The sequence below is a fragment of the Bos indicus x Bos taurus genome, chromosome 8 (assembly GCF_003369695.1).
Source record: "Bos indicus x Bos taurus breed Angus x Brahman F1 hybrid chromosome 8, Bos_hybrid_MaternalHap_v2.0, whole genome shotgun sequence".
NCBI classification, from domain to species: Eukaryota; Metazoa; Chordata; class Mammalia; order Artiodactyla; family Bovidae; genus Bos; species Bos indicus x Bos taurus.
Window position 1 is genome coordinate 69,528,224 of NC_040083.1, and position 16,936 is coordinate 69,545,159.

The following is a 16,936-nucleotide window of genomic DNA, read 5'->3' on the forward strand; positions in this document are numbered from 1 at the left end:
CATAAAGTGAAATATTATATAGATATTTAAAAATTACAAAGCTCTTCATATAATGATGTGGCATGATCTCCAGAATATGTTTTTAAGTCCAAAAAAGCAGGAATTCCCTGATGGGCCAGTGGTTAGGACTCCATGCTTTCACTGCTGAGAGGCTGAGTTCCATCCCTGGTCAGGAAACTAAGATACAACATGCCACACATTACAACCAGGAAAAAAAGGTCCAAAAAGCAAGTGAAAACAGTGTACATATGCTGCTGCTGCTGCTAAGTCACGTCAGTCGTGTACATATGCTACATTTATGTAAAAAACAAAAGGCTGTTGTGAGAGGGAAATACACATATTTGCATGTATATGCCTCAAATATCTTATAAAGACACCCAGAAAACTAGTTGCCTAAAGGAGGGGAAAGACACAGTAATTTTGAGCCTTTTTTTTAAACCTATTACCTTTAAAAAAAAAAAAAAGAAAGCAAATAAAAATTAAAACAAATATATATAACCACTGTTTAGAGCAATTCATGGTTTTTTGCAAATAGTGTTGACTCTCAAAATTACTTTGAAAGAATATTGATGAGAATTTTGTTTCGTTCATGTTCTGTTATGGATACTGGTTAGAACTTGTTATCAGTGTGATCCTGTGACTGAGGTGTGTGTTTGCTTCATCATGGGATGTACCTTACAATTTATCATGAAAATAAAACACTCAGGTCAGCTCATTTAACCTTCGGTAACTATATATCTGGCGCTTTAGATTCTCCTACTAAATATTTAACTTAAAGACTGGAAGGAGTATGGCGTCATGTTAAGAGCATGAACAGGTTCAAGTTCTAGTTCCGTTACTTACTAGTTGCAGCTTTGGACAAGTGAGCCCAGTTTCCTCAACTTTTTAATGAAGTCAGTGATAGTACCTACTTCATAGAGTTTCTCTGAGGATGAAATAAGGTAATTTTATTGGTTAACACTTACTGGGACTCCCCTGGTGATTCAGGGTCTGAGACTCTGTGCTCCCAATGCATAGGGGCCTGGGTTCAATCAGGGAACTAGATCCTGCATGCCATAGCTAAAAATCCGGCATGCCACAATGAAGCTCAAATATCCTGCATGCTGTAACTAAGACCTGGTGTGGCCCAATAAATAAGTAAATATTAAAAAAAAAACAAGGGACTTCCCTGGTAGTCAGGTGGTTGAAGCTCGGTGCTCCCAACGCAGAGAGCACAGGTTCAATCCCTGGTCAGGGAACTAAGATCTCACATGCCAAGACAATAAAAATTTAAAAAATAAAAATAAAAAAATAAATTAAAAAAAAACAAAAACAAACTTACATAGTACTGACTTTGTGCCACACATTTTTCAAAGCATTTTACGTATGTGAATTCACTTGATCCTCACAGCAACCTTGTAATGTAGGTGGGTATTATTATTAGGCCCAAATTATAGATGAGAAGATGAAGACACAGAGTTAAGTAATTGTCCAAAGTACTATGACTAATAGGTGGTGGAGCTGAGGTTTGAGTCCAGGTAGTCAGGTTCCAGACTCCACTGTGTTTAAGATGGCACAGGAACATTGTGAGCCTTCAACAAATTTTAATAAAGATAATATAAATAAAGATATATAATATAGATATAATATAATAAAGATAATATAATAAATATTACTATACAAAAATTATATATCCATTATAGAAAATGCAGTTAAACTAAGTCATCTTCAGTCTAACCGCTCAGAAGAGAAGAATTGGTGTTTACGTACCTATTCAAAAACTTGAAGAACATAAAAATGATAACATTCTGTAACTCATATTTTGGTTGTGTGCTTAGTTTGATTCGTGACTTCCTCTTTCAATTTACAAAATGAGTTAAGACACTGTATTTCTTTCTTCAGACTTGGCATTCTTCTGGAAATAGGCTAAGGAATTATTCTGAGTCATTCTTACAGTTGAAAGGCAGTTTATTGGTGTAAAATGGTGTTTGGAGCATGAACTAATAAGTAATTAAAATCCCTGCCTGTATGCACCCTTCGGACTCTTACAAAGGAATTGCTTATTGATGTTGGCAACACGGAGAACTCTGGCTCCATGGATTTACAAGAGAAAAAGTAAATCACTGGCCACAAATGAAAGGCTTTTTTTTCCCTTGCCTTTTTTTCCTTCAAAACTTTTTATGGCTGTTACTGGGTCTACTTTTGAAATAGCCAAAGGTGTAGTGTTCAGATGCAAAGGAGAATAGAAGGATGTAATTGCAAGCAGATACAAAGATGTAGAAGACATGGCTCTTGTTAACTTGGATGTTGTCATAGAGTCAGCATATAATGTGAAATGGATTTTAATTACCTTTGTGGTAATACAGAATTCTTTAAAAGTCTCTAAAGGAACCCACAGACTCCCTTAATGTCCTCAAATCCTAATCGGTATTGGCAGTAAAGGGACAGTATCCACCTTCAGGGATGAAGAGTGGTCCACTGGTTTACACCTTCCCTTCAGGAATCTCTCTCCAGTCATTCCTGCCACCGAGGAATTGCACTCTGACCCACATCTGGACCCATCACCCTGCATTTTATTCCCCAAAGCCTTGCAGGACCAGGCTCTGATACTTGAACTCTGATACTTTTTCAAAAGCAAGGAAGGCACTAAACACAGAAATAATTGCCAGCTGGATAGTCTGACTCACTTGCTATAGCATTGCTGTCTGGGCCCTGTTAGGCTTTGTGTCATCTTCATGAAATCATGGAAGAGGAGAAGGAGCTCACAGTTCTGTAGGGCTGCCTGCTTGTACAACTTCTGGGCGTGTCTACCAATATGCACCTCCTAGCATATTGGGTTTTTGAACCCAAGGCCAAAGAAGATGTTCCCTCTGTCTTTAAACTAAAGCCATCTTCCAACTTTTTATTGTTTAGTTGCTCAGTCATGTCCAACTCTTTGTAAGCCCATGGACTGTAGCCCACCAGGCTCTTCTTTCCAGGGAATTCTCCAGGCAAGAATACTGGAGTGGGTTGCTATGTCCTTCTCCAGGGGATCTTCCTGACCCAAGGATTGAACCCGCATCTCCCTCATTGCAGGAGGATTCTTTACCATCTGAGCCACCAGGGAAGCCCTCTTCCAACTTTTCAACTATTACCTGTTCTTTCATGACCTCTCATGACCTCAACTATTATATATCATGACTAGATAACTCTCAGCCCATTGGAGTATTTTTGTTGCTGTTCTGTAGCCTCAAAAACAACCACCACGTTAAAATACAGTTCACTAAGATGAACATTTTTACCTGAAAGAGCATAGGACATAATTTGCTTAAAGTCCTTAAAAATCCTGAGCAAAAATATTATTGACATTTTATTGATGACTCCTAAAATTTCAGTTTCTATTTATATATTTTCAACACCACCAGAAAGGCTTTTTAGAACCAACAAAATTCTCAGACTCACGAGAGACCATGGGGCATGGGTGCTTGGCATCCATCCTAAAGAGCACAACCCAGGAAGGCAGCGCCAGGTATCCATTTTCAGGGAGCAGTCCTCTTGGGAGTACAGAGTACATGCCTCAGTCCAGAGGTTTCTTGCCTCTTGCCTTCGCTTTCCCCAGTCTGCTCCTAGTCACAGCGCAGGTGCAAGGAAACAGTATCCACACTGGACAGATTAGGCAGCCACCCTGCCTTAGAAACCTCATGCATCACAAGTGCCAGCATCACTTGTGAAAGCTTTATTGGCGTAGCTTTCAGGGTCCCACCAGGGACATACCTCATGAGTCACCGAACTCAGAGATGCCCAAAGCTATAGCTTCCACCAGGTAATTGGGTGGGTTTCTCAGGGGGTACAGTGGTAAAGAACCCACCTGCCAATGCGGGAAATGTGGGTTTGTTCCCTGGGTCTGGAGGATCCCCTGGGGAAAGAAATGGCAACCGACTCCAGTATTCTTGCCTGCGAAATCCCATGGACAGAAGAGCCTGGCAGGTATAGACCATGGGGTCAGAAAGAGTCGGACATGACTAGCAACTGAGCACTGAGGTGATTGGGTAATTTTTACCATAAACATCGTTGCCTAATGACACAGCTGATTACATTCACTTTATCAGGTTTCCAAGACAACAGAACTAGAAACTTAATCCAAGGTCACACTTGTCTTTAGAAAAAGATGGAGATTTTGTCTGCCCTTTATCCACAACTTTTCAGAAATATCTTTATAAAGATGATTTTTTTTTAAAATTTGCCTGCATTAAATGGCTTTGGAGTAGCTTTATAATCATCTGGCCTGTATCCTTTCTCAGGTATGATAAATTCTGTTTCTCTTCCTTTGTTTTTCCTTTAATAGGTCGAATCAAATATTCTGAACAGGTGTACGATGCGTGTATGGAAACATTTGACTGTCTTCCTCTTGCTGCCCTCTTAAACCAGCAGTTTCTGTGTGTACATGGAGGAATGTCACCTGAAATTACTTGTTTAGATGACATTCGGAAAGTAAGTAAGCATTCGTTAGTCTCGTGGAGTAAATATGCTTTTAATTTTGTTTTTTATTGCAGTTAACTAATATGTCTTTATTGCTGAAAAAATTAAATATGGATAACTAAAAGTAAGAAAAACAAATCACCAGTGATCTTTTATTGGGCAGCAGCTTCTATTAACATCTTTCCTGTGTATCTTCCAGTAAATGTCTAATTTTTAACAGAACCTGGCTTTTACAAACTAGAAACATAACATATTTTGAGTATAGTCCTGAAACTTTAAATTATGTTGCAATAAGGAAGGAAGGGATGACAGAAGATAAGATGGTTGGATGGCATCACGGACTCAATGGACGTGAGTTTGCAGTCCATGCAGTCACAAAGAGTCAGACATGACTGAGTGACTGAACTGAAGGAAGGAAGAAAACCAGGGTTCTAATCCCTGTTCTGCCATTAATTATGTGATAGTGAAGTGAAAGTGTTAGTCACTCAGTTGTGTCTGACTGTGAGCCAATGGACTGTAGCTCAACAGGTTTCTCTGTTCATGGAATTCTCCAGGCAAGAATACTGGAGTGGGTAGCCATTCCCTACTCCAGGGGATCTTCCTGACCCAGGGATTGAACCTGGTTTACCTGTATCGCAGGCAGATTCTTTACCATCCGAGCTTCCAGGGAAGCCCCCATTAATTGTGCAACCCATAGAAAATCACTTAACCTCTTAGATTTTCTTCTCTGTAAAATGAGGAAGTTGAAATGAATGGGCTGAATTTCTTCAGCTGTGAAATTCATTGACTTTGACTTTTTAGACGATAGAGTTTAATTGCTACACTTGCCTTAGTTGGTAATCATGATTTTCAGGATTGTGTATCTTCATGACTGAAAAAAGGCAGTCAGTCTTTTCCAATTATGTTGCTCTGCATCATCGCCTTCTCTCCCCTGCCTTTGCATTCTCTTGTTGTTTAGTTGCTAAGTCATGTCTGACTCTTTGCAAACCTGTGGACTGTAGCCCACTAGGCTCCTCTGTCCATGGGATTTGCCAGTCAAGAATACTGGAGTGAGTTGCCATTTCCTCCTCCAGGGAATCTTCACGACCCAGGGAGCAAGCCGGCATCTCCTGCATTGGCAGGAAGATTCTTTATCACTGAGCCACAGGGAAGCCCCACAACAGAATATTATGAATAGCTATATACCAACAAATAGGGCAACCTAAAAGAAACAGACAAATTTTTAGAATCATACAAACTTCCAAGACGGAACCATGAAGAGAGGTATTCTCTTACCTCTCTTACACAGGTATGGAAACTAAAAAATTTTCTGTTTGGAAAACTATTTTCTCTGACTTAAAGTTACTATTCTCAGGGTAAGAGGGTAGTAACAATGCACAGCCTTTTCTGCTGCCTTGTTATTAAATAAACAGCTGGTAGAGAATCTTCCTGCAATGCAGGAGACTCCAGTTCAATTCCTTGGTCAGGAAGATCTGCTGGAGAAGGGATAGGGTACCCACTCCAATATTCTTGGGCTTTCTTGATAGCTCAGCTGGTAAAGAATCTGCCTGCAATGTGGGAGACCTGGTATTCAACCCCTGGGTTGGGAAGATCCCTGGCAAAGGGAATGGCTACCCACTCTAATATTCTGGCCTGGAGAATTCCATGAGCTATATATAGTCCATGGGGCCACAAAGAGTTGGACATCCTGAGCAACTTTCACTTCCACTGTTTTACATAGTGAATCTCAAATTTTACAATTCTAAATCAGTTGTGTTATAAAAAGCTCCCCTTTCATTTAGTAGGGGTCCTTTTCTTGGCATTCAGCTCGCCTAGTTGCTTGGTGCATGTGGTTTCTTTTGTTTCTTTGTTTTCATTTGTTAACTAAAGCACCAGTGATTAGAGGCTTCAGTTAATAACTTACGGTGAAATGCCTCCACTGCAGAGAATGGAAAGGATGAAACCTTTTGCAAAAATCCCCCCCAGAACTAGCATTCTTTAAAATAAATCTCCACCGGAATGAGATAAACAGTGAACAGAGCCACTGAAAAACCCTTGCTGCTCTCATGGTAACCTGGACTCACCTAGGCAATCGAAATAAACATTACAGAGTCTTTCTCATAAATAGTATGTTTCTATAGTGATGGACTTCACATTCAAATTAAATGAGCACCATTTTTAAGATGAGGATGTAAGGGGGTCCTTTTCTACCATAGGGATATAGATATTAATTAAAATTTATTACCAAAAACTAGTAAAAACTATGCATGTAAATTTATTAAATGTTCATTTTCATACTAAAGGAAAATTCTTTAGGGGTTACCACCCACTCTCCTATTACAGTCTTATGATTGGAAGGGTCTTTTTTGACTTCTACCAGGGCTTCCCCGGTGACTGAGCAGTAAAGAATGTGTCTGCAATGCAGGAAACTAAAGAGACGAGGGTTCAGTCCCTGGGTCGGGAGATCCCCAGATGGAGGGCATGGCAACCCACTCCAGTGTTCTTGCTGGGAAATCCCATGGACAAAGGAACCTGGCGGGCTACAGTCCATGGGGTCATAAAGAGTCGGACATGGCAGAAGCGACTGAACATGCACATACAGTTTCCAAAAACTCTTTTGCTTTCATGATTTCTCTTCTTTTGGCTTTTGCGTGTCTTCTAGTTAGACAGGTTTAAAGAACCTCCAGCCTTTGGGCCAGTGTGTGACCTGCTTTGGTCTGATCCCTCCGAGGATTATGGCAATGAAAAGACCTTGGAACACTATACCCACAACACTGTCCGAGGGTGCTCTTATTTTTACAGGTAAGCTAATCCTCAGTTAAGATTAGATGGGGAAATAATGGAAACAGTGAGATACTTTATTTTGGGGGCTCCAAAATCACTGCAGATGGTGACTGCAGCCATGAAATTAAAAGACACTTGTTCCCTTGGAAGAAAAGCTATGACCAACCTAGACAGCATATTAAAAAGCAGAGACATTACTTTGCCAACAAAGGTCCATGTAGTCAAAGCTATGATTTTTCCAGTAGTCATGTATGGATGTGAGATTTGGACTATAAAGAAAGCTGAGCACTGAAGAATTGATGCTTTTGAACTATGGTGTTGGAGAAGACTTGAGAGTCCCTTGGACTGCAAGGAGATCAAACCAGTCAATTCCAAAGGAAATCAGTCCTAAATATTCATTGGAAGGACTGATGTTGAAGCTGAAGCTCCAATACTTTGGCCACCTATCAAAGAACTGACTCATTGGAAAAGCCTCTGATGCTGGGAAAGATTGAAGGCGGGAGGAGAAGGGGATGACAGAGGATGAGATGGTTGAATGTCATCACCAACTTGATGGATGAGAGTTTGAGCAGGCTCTGGGAGTTGGTGATGGACAGGGAAGCTTGGCGTGCTGCAGTCCATGGGGTCACAAAGAGTTGCACAAGACTAAGCGAGTGAACTGAACTGAATCCTCAGAAAATTACTTAATATACTTTATGAAAATATTTTTAATTGCATATTTGGCATCTTGAATCTGTGTCATTCAGGGACATCTACTTAATTTTTTGCTTAATAAAAGGAAGAAAACGCTTTTCTTCCTTGGCTTGTTTTGTTTTTTATACTTTATTAAGTGTTATGCCCTAATAGGTGTAATATACCAAACACAATTGAACACACTATCTTGTAGTGCTTAAGTGTTGTTGTCTGACTCTACATGATCTAGATTATTTGTTCCCAAACATCGTATATTGGATTCTTGAAAAATAAAGATTTCTTGGCTCTTCTTTCAGAGATTCTGGTTCAGTAAGCCTGCGACAAGGGAGTCCTGTTATTTTTTAAAAAGCGCTCTAGCTTTTGAAACTGCTGGTATTGGCAAAGATATAAAAAGAACAGGACATTGTGAACTAAGCCCAGGACATTTCCTGGAAGTCGATTGTTGTCTTAAATCTCCCATGTGAGCTTTCACTGTGCTTTGCCACTCCAAACTAGGGAGGTTCAGGGAAGTTTGAAGCCTACTTTTTTTTTTAATTCCAATATTTTATTCCAATAAATAATATCTGTATTTAGTAACCTGGAAATCTCTGATAATTGTTAAGATAATGCATTCATTAAATGAAATCTACACACAAAAAGAAACCTCAGTTTTGCCATAGTTTTAACATTCTTCTAAGTAACTTTTTCATTCTATTCTGCCAACTTTAGCAGTGACTAATATGATGGAATCATTTAAATTTTTACTTCTCTTTACATTGCTTAAAATAAAGAACATAAAACTTTTTATCTTTAGGAGAATATAAATTGGTACAGTTTCTATGACAGTCAGCTTGACAATATCTCTCAATTATAAATGGCCTTGGCCTTTATTCCAGAATTTCTACTTCTAAAATGTAATCCTTTGGCTATTATCATTCATGATCTTCGATCCTCATTATTCATGAATTCTGCTTTGCAAATCTGCCTGCTTGTTTTTATTTGTAACCCCAGAGTCAGTAGTCTCAGCAATTCCAGTCACTCACAGACATTCATGTGTACAGAGCAATGGAAAATTTGGGTCACCCGTTGCATGTTCCCACTGAGGTTGAAGGCACAGTTGCTCTGCCTTCTTATTTCAACTCTCACACTGTAAGCAAGTATTTTTTCCTGTGCTCTATTTAGTGAAACATTTCCCACATTTTTGTTGGTGTTTTGCTGTTTAAAATCACCCCAAGCATAGTACTGAAGTGTTGTCTGTTGTTCTTATGTGCCAGAAGGCTGTGGTGTGTTAGATAAGTTTCATTCTGGAATAAGTATGGCACTATTGGCCATGAGTCTCATGTTAATGAATCAACACTATATCTTAAATCAGATGTCTTTGCACAGAAACACAATAAAACAAGGTTATGTGTTGATTAGTTGGTGAAAATGTTGTGACCAGAGGCTCGCTGGACCCTAACCATGTATTTCCCCTAGGAGTAGTGGTTCAGTGTTCTGTCATTAAGTTTTGCAGCAACTTTATATAGAACATAGCTACTGCAAGTAATGGGAATCCACTGTACTTGAAAATGTGTAAAATGCATGTGCAAGGTTTTTGCTTCCTGCATTGTTTATGCTGAAGGATTTTAAACAACCTAAACATTCAATAGAAGACTAGTTAAATAAATGGTTGTACATCCCGACAAAGGAATATACCAGATGATGCAATGAGAATATTATTTTTTTAATGAAGAAAAGAAAACAAATCCTTTATATGCTGATTGGAATAATCACTAGTATAAAGTGAAGAAGAAAAAAGAGACCTACAAAAAAGCTATGTGTACGATGGTAACATGATAACATTTCTTAAAGGGGGCTATGCATGTGTATGTGTATAATTGCTTGAAATTGAGTAAAGTATCTCTGAAGGGGTCTCAAAGAAATCACGGACATTGGATGATTCCAGGGTAACTGGAAGATAGAGGTAGGCTGGAGGGAGATGTTTCACTGTAGAACTTTTTGTATCTTTCCATTTTATACCACATGAATAAATGTGCAACCTGTTTTAAAACTTATTGGACATAATAAGAAACAAAGACTAAACCTAAAGTAAATAATTAACACTTGGATAATTCTGGGATAATTTTGTATCCTCTGTTGGGATTTGCCATTCAGAAAGCACCTGTTCAGTTGTTCGTACCTACCACACACACATGGCGCGCACACACTGCTGTGGTATTAATACTTTTTTAATATCAAGATACCAAGAAAAGTTTTGATGTTGTATTATTATTGTTATGAGTTTTATGGGTTAAAGAAAAAAATTAGAAGGTAGGGGAGCTCTCCTTCTGTCCCAGGTTGTCCGTTATGTACGTCCTTGATCTGGAATGAGGTGTATCAGTGACATGGGAAAACAAGAGTGATGATTGCTAAGCTATTAATAAAAGTTCAGTGGTAATGAAAACCTGTAAGTTTAAAACAGATTCATTTCATCTTAATTTTTCCCCTGCCTCCTATTAAAAGACAAGTGTCTTCATTCTGAATTTATGTTTTCTAATTTTCTTTTACAGTTACCCTGCAGTTTGTGAATTTCTGCAGAACAATAATTTGCTCTCAATAATCAGAGCCCATGAAGCCCAAGATGCCGGGTAAGTTATATCAAAACTGTACCAGGGCTTCCCTGGTAGTCCAGTGGCTAGGACTCCGTGCTTCCACTACAGGGGTTGTGGGGTCGATCCCTGGTTGGGGAAGTAAGATCCTGCTGACTGTGTGGCACGGCCAACAACAACAGCAATAATAAGCAAAACAAAACTCTGAACCCAGCAGCACTGCACAGTTGCTTCTTTTGATATCAAGACAGACGGGCTGCCATTTCTCTTCTAGGTATCGAATGTACAGGAAGAGCCAAATGACGGGCTTTCCATCGCTCATTACAATTTTCTCTGCACCCAATTACCTAGATGTCTATAACAATAAAGGTAAAGGAGACCAGCGATACTTGAGTTTGAATTTGTGAGTAAATGTGAGCTCTAGTTTAATCATATGTTATGTGCATAGGTAATTTTTAGAATATATTTGTAAATTTTAAATAAGAAAAAAAAGAAGTCTTAATTGAAACAAAGGCCAAGAAACTTAGATTTAGGCTTCTGTTTAGTTTTCATCTCCTAAGGACTTGGGGACTCTCTGTGATTATAAGTAATGATTACAGTAGGTTTAACTGTACCATTGAATCAAAATATAAGAAGAAATACACTACTTCAGGTTGAAATTAAAACAGCATAAATTATTGGTTTTGGTGAATCTAATTTATTTATAACAGTCCCTCAATAAAATGTCACTATTTAGTGTTTTAATGTCTATTATTAAGCTGTTTTTGCTCTTGAAAAATGATGTAGTTAGAATGAATACTGTACCAAAAAGTCAGAAAAATCTTCGTTTAGTCCAAGCCCTGCTCAAAACTAATAGTGTGATTTTAGGAAGTCGCATAGCTTTCTTAACCTCAGTTTCCCATAAAAAAAAAAGAGATTTGGATATACACTTGCCTTTTGATCCAGAAATTGTACTTTTAAGGCTTTCTTGTAGTCGTAGTCATTTTTTTTTAAATTTTAACTTTTATGATCCCTAGTTGATAAGTTTGTATCAGGACGATCTTCTACCTAAAAGCCTCTTCTGTAACATGCCTCTGTAACTGTTTTGTTGTTGATAAAGTATGACTATAAAATAATAGAACTTTTAAACAAACATGCCAGAACAAATATATCCAAGTGAGTATTGTCCCTTCAAAGTAGTTACCTTGGGAGCTTATGCCCTTATTCCAACAATGCTGCCATTGTTCAAAACATTTTTGGAACTCCTCTTTTGGCATTGCCTTCAGAGTCTGCGACACATTCTTTTGATTATCCTCAGTGATGGGAAATCTTCGTCCTTTGAGGGTGGATTTGATTTTTGGAACAGCCAAAAGTCATTCGGAGTCAAGACTGAGGACCAAGGTGAGTGATCAAGCTAGACGATACCATTTGGGGTCAGGAACAAGGTATGATTATAAGGTAATGAGACTGATTTTCCTTGTGTTGCTTATAAAATGGCTCTGGAGGTAATTCCAAAAGAAGAGTTCCAAAAACATTCTGAGTAATGGCAGCATCTTTGGATTAAACATACGGTAAGGCAGCAAGGTACACTGATAAGAGCACTGAGAGCTAGGAGGCAAAAATCCTCGTCTAGTCCTGCTTCACTTTTAAATTCACAATTAACAAGATACTTAACTTCTCTGAGCCTCAGTTGATCTTAAATAACTGTCACATAGGCTTGTTGAAGATAAGTTGGAATAATCAAAATGAATATTAAAAGCATTGGTCAGACTATAAATTGCTATACTGCTGTAACATCCTACTGTTATTGTGCCTGGTGTGATTACATCAGAGGACCACACTCATCTGATATATAAGGTCTGGTGTGTTTGTCGTTGATGGTTTCTTAAGTCTCATTACTTTATAGTCATATCTTGTATATGCAGTTGGGGAGAGAAGTGTAAAAGAGGTCCATGGTATACTTATTTCCTCTATTTCGAAGTCAACTATGAAATGGCACATCTCATTTCAGTCTGATTTGGATGAGTTGTCTCTGGATGTCCTTAGTGACATGCTGTCCGTTTTTAAAAGGCATTTCTTTGACTTAAATTCTCTTCCAGTCTTATATTTTTGCTTTCCTTCTCATCATTCTTTTCTGAGTCTTGGCTCTCCTTCAATACTCTGCTTTTCCCTAAGTCCATTCTTTATTTCCCTTTTCCTAACAGAAACTTAGTTTTTGTTTTTGTTGCCTCCCTTCTGAATGGTATGTGCCACTCATGTTGTCAGACTTCCTCAAGGACAGTCTGTCCCTCACCCTCCTATCTGTGATGAAGACTTTCCCTTCTTACTCCCTTTATTAACCTTGCTATTAAAGTGTCTATTGATTGTCTGGTGGATTTATCAGTGTGCTAAGCTAAAACATGTCATCTAAATCAGCAATCACTTTACTAGCTTAACTAACTGCCAGCTTGTTCTTTGCCTCATTCTAATCTGGTCTTGTTTTGATCACTCCATTAGTAAACTATTTTAGAGTCGCAGTTGAATCTGAGTTTTTTGTCGGCCTTGACTTATCCTTTACCTTGCAACAATCTTGTTTTCCTTGGTCATTTCTTAACCTTTTAGGGGGGAGGGGGGAGGAAGAAAATGTGGCATCTAAAATAATCTCTAGTGATGCTTAATTATTCCTCTTGAAGAAGATGACTCTGTCCCCCTTTCCATCTTTTTCTGTTGCTTTTCTTTCTTGCATATTCTTTAAACTTATGGGTACGAACAGACATTTTTTATCAATAGTTCTACTGGTTACGTGAAAGACCTTTAAGTCATGATTTTTAAAGATCTCTATTTCTATTTTTGTGTCCACCTTCCATCTCTTTTTCTTGTGTAGATTGAGGGAATTGTTGAATATTTATATACTCATCTAAGTTAAAATACATATACATGAAAATAATGGGACATGTACATTGTACCAGTATTAGAAGCTTCTTAAAAGCTGAAAATCCTGTTTTCATATATTTATTTAATAATCTATGGTAAACATTTTAAATATTCAGTGACTTAGAAATTTGAGAATACTAGGCTATCTATAATAAGCAAAGAGACAGGAAGCAGATGACTTATACCTGTCATTTCCAGTGAACTATTGTACCTGTATTCTATTTATGATCATAGTAAGAATAATTTAAGAGAATAAGGCAAACCACATTGCTTTGCTGGTGATGCAAACTAAGGGATTGGATTTTTAAAAATTTTAAGTATAAAGAAAATCAGTTTGGTACCAAAGTGTGTGTGTGCGCAATATATGTATATGAATTGGTTAATATTAAACATTTAAAGTGTGAGCAATATACTGACTGTGTATAGGAGAGATGGGCAATTTTTTATTCACATGTTATATGAGAAGTGATTTAATCTACTTTGAACCTTGTTAAATTGCTCCAAGTTTACCATCTATCTGTATTCCCTACTATGAATTAATAACTGCTGTTATAAACTCCTAGAGAGTTTATAAAATCTTTGGCCCTGGCTAATGACTAGGAAAACAGGCTGTGTTCACTTAATGAGAAATGTTTGCCCTCAAAGGAAAGTTGTAATTGTAACCATTTGGCCTACAAAGGGAAATCATGATGAAATTTTTCTCATGTGGAATCTGAGATTTCTATAGATAGTTACCATGCAAGACCTTTGAAGTCTCAGAGCTGAAGTTTCTTTTGTACTTTTATTATATGAGCTCTTCAGGTAACTTTGTTCCTTGGGATAATTCTTAAAAGAATGAACTGTGTACAACATGCTGTAAGATTTTCCATGTGTCCTAAATTTATAAATGGAAAGTCAGTTCCTGAAATCTGGGTAGTAGGTACACAGCTGTATCCAGTATACCAGTTACCATGCCCTGTTCCTCTGTGCCAGATATTTCTCTTCTTTTTCTGTTTTAGCTGCTGTGTTAAAATATGAAAACAACGTCATGAATATCAGGCAGTTTAACTGTTCTCCACACCCCTACTGGCTTCCAAACTTTATGGATGTTTTCACGTGGTCTTTGCCTTTTGTCGGGGAAAAAGGTAAGAGAACTAAGACAGAGGGACCACCAGTTATCCTAACTAGTGACACCCTCCTACTTGCCTGCATTCCCTGATGGTTCAGAAGTGTTTTTCTTAAAGTTATCAGGAGGCTTTTCTGTTTTCACTGTTCTCTACAAAGACTTTTAAGTGGCGCTTAATTGGATTTTAAATTATAATTCTAGTTGATGATGATTTTCTTATTCTAAGTATCAATTTAAAATAGCTGTCCTTGTATGATCAAGATGTTAGAATAACATAAGTAACGGTAAAATAACCTTTCCTTCAGTGATAAAGAGATTTAAATGGGAAGATTTATCCTTAGAATTCTATTTGTACATCTGTACAAATAAGCTTCTCAGGTGGCACAATGGTTAAGAATCCTCCTGCCAATGCAGGAGATGCAGGTTTGATCCCTGGGTCAGGAAGATCCCTGGAGCAGGAAATGGCAACCCGCTCCAGTATTCCTACCTGGAAAATTCCATGGACAGAGGCATTTGGAGGGCTACAGTCCATGGGGTCATAAAGAGTCGGACAAGAGTGACTGAGCACCAGCAGATGAGCTATGCAAATATATAAGCCTGTCGTACATAGGCCTGGTGGCTTACTTTCTTTGTAAAATGGGAGGAAATCTTCCCCTGTGTGTATCAGTGTAGAAAAGGTTCTGGCAGCAGTCTAAAATGAAATCAAGTTGTTAAGCATTAGAATCTTCAAAGACTCTGTACTTTAACTGGAACAAGTAATCTCCCCCAAATCTGTATAAACTTGAAGGTCTGCATTTAATGCTGCTCCTTAAGCTACTCTGAATAGCAAAACAATCAATCATATTTATCTGTGTTTATTTAATATATATATGTTTATTTATATATCCACATCCTTTTAGAGAAAGTACCTTATTAATTATACAAATTTTGGACTATTTTGTCTTATCATCTAGTTACAGAGATGCTGGTTAACATTCTCAACATATGCTCTGATGATGAATTGATTTCTGATGATGAACTTGAAGGTAAACTTGCCTTTTCCTTCTCTGAACTAGAAATGAAGAACTTTTGGTTTGGGTTTTAGTTTGTTTTGGAGAATTTTCTTTGCCTTATTAAAAAATAATTATGTTTGTTGTAGAAAAATAAAATTCGAAAAATACAGGAAGCCATAAATAAGGGGAAAAAGTCACCAGCAATCCTGCCATCTCATAGATACCCAGTGTTAACATCGTGATATAAATACTGTTATTAGCATCTTTTTTCTCCTCTTTTTTTCTTTTTAACAAAAATAAAGTCATGTGATAGCATCACATACATTTACTGGTATTTTTGTAGACTAATTTTCAATGGCTACATAGTTGTCCATGCTGATTATTCTTTGTTATAACCAATCCTCTGCTGATGGATTTTGAATTTTTTCCAACTTTTTTCTTTTAAAACTTCACAGTTTTGAAAATTTTTATAGATAAATCCTTGCATATTCTGTCCAACAATCAACATTTCTTATATGCCTTATATGCACCAAGAACTGTATAGGTCCTTGCTCTCGATAAGCTTGTATTCTTGTGGTGGGAAAGACAAACAATAAAGTCAAATGTTGACATGTGGTATGAAAGAAAGAAAAGCACTATTAGGAAATGAAAAATAATACTTTCTTGATTATTTCCATAGGATAGATTTCTAGGAATTGAAAATCTGTGTCAATTAGCACTTCCAATTTTAGTTTAGACGCAGATGACCTGGAAGGGCTGTAACAGCTTACATTTTGCATGTGCAGCACATAGCTCACAGGGCTCTCTTACATGCTGCTTATTTTAATTTTTATAGTCTGGTGCTTTTTTTAATTTGAAATTTCATTTTTATGGTGACTAATGAGCATTTTTTCTTGTGCTTATTGACCTCTTTTATTTCTTTTTTGTGAGTTGTCAATTCCTGCATTTTCCCCACTTTTGTACTGTTATGTGCTTGTTTTTCTTATTCGCCTGAGAGATTTTTATATAGTTATATTTTGTTTATGTAGCCAAGTTTTTTTTTTCCCCCTAGTAATTTGTGGGAGGTTTGATTTTAAAGATAGATCCTAACTCACCTGAGAACGCAGGAGATTCTGAAAAGATGGTGGCGCCTTAGCATAAACCTCTGACTGCCTCATTCTCTCCAAGCTTATACTAAGGTGATTCACTCAACTGTTAGCATGAAGTATCCTTGTTGTGAAGGAAGCCCAGCTTACTTTGAGAATATAGACGAAAGTCCTGCACATACTTATGCTTCAGATTCCATGCTGAAGGTGCAGAGCAGGTGGAGCATAACTATGTTTACCTTTATGAATGGGATAGGAGATCACTGCAGGGAACCAGTTCTTGTGAAAATAGTGCAGCCAAGTGAAAATTAAGACAAAGAATTCAAGTTAGGACAGGATGAAATATGTAAGAAATAGATCTGGTAAATTTTGTATTTTAATCTAAGTGAAAATTATTGTGAA

General features: G+C 37.6%; 1 protein-coding gene across 7 annotated transcripts in view; it reads left to right on the plus strand.

The window, feature by feature from the left end:
* Window positions 1-16,936, plus strand: part of PPP3CC (protein phosphatase 3 catalytic subunit gamma) — an 81,357-nt gene that overhangs the window by 43,244 nt on the left and 21,177 nt on the right. For all 7 annotated transcript variants that reach the window (XM_027549863.1, XM_027549857.1, XM_027549856.1 and 4 more), the window contains exons 5-10: window positions 4,304-4,449; window positions 7,079-7,218; window positions 10,422-10,499; window positions 10,735-10,829; window positions 14,351-14,476; window positions 15,411-15,482. In XM_027549863.1, coding sequence (XP_027405664.1) covers window positions 4,304-4,449; window positions 7,079-7,218; window positions 10,422-10,499; window positions 10,735-10,829; window positions 14,351-14,476; window positions 15,411-15,482 — 657 coding nt within the window. The remainder of the gene's footprint in view (window positions 1-4,303; window positions 4,450-7,078; window positions 7,219-10,421; window positions 10,500-10,734; window positions 10,830-14,350; window positions 14,477-15,410; window positions 15,483-16,936) is intronic.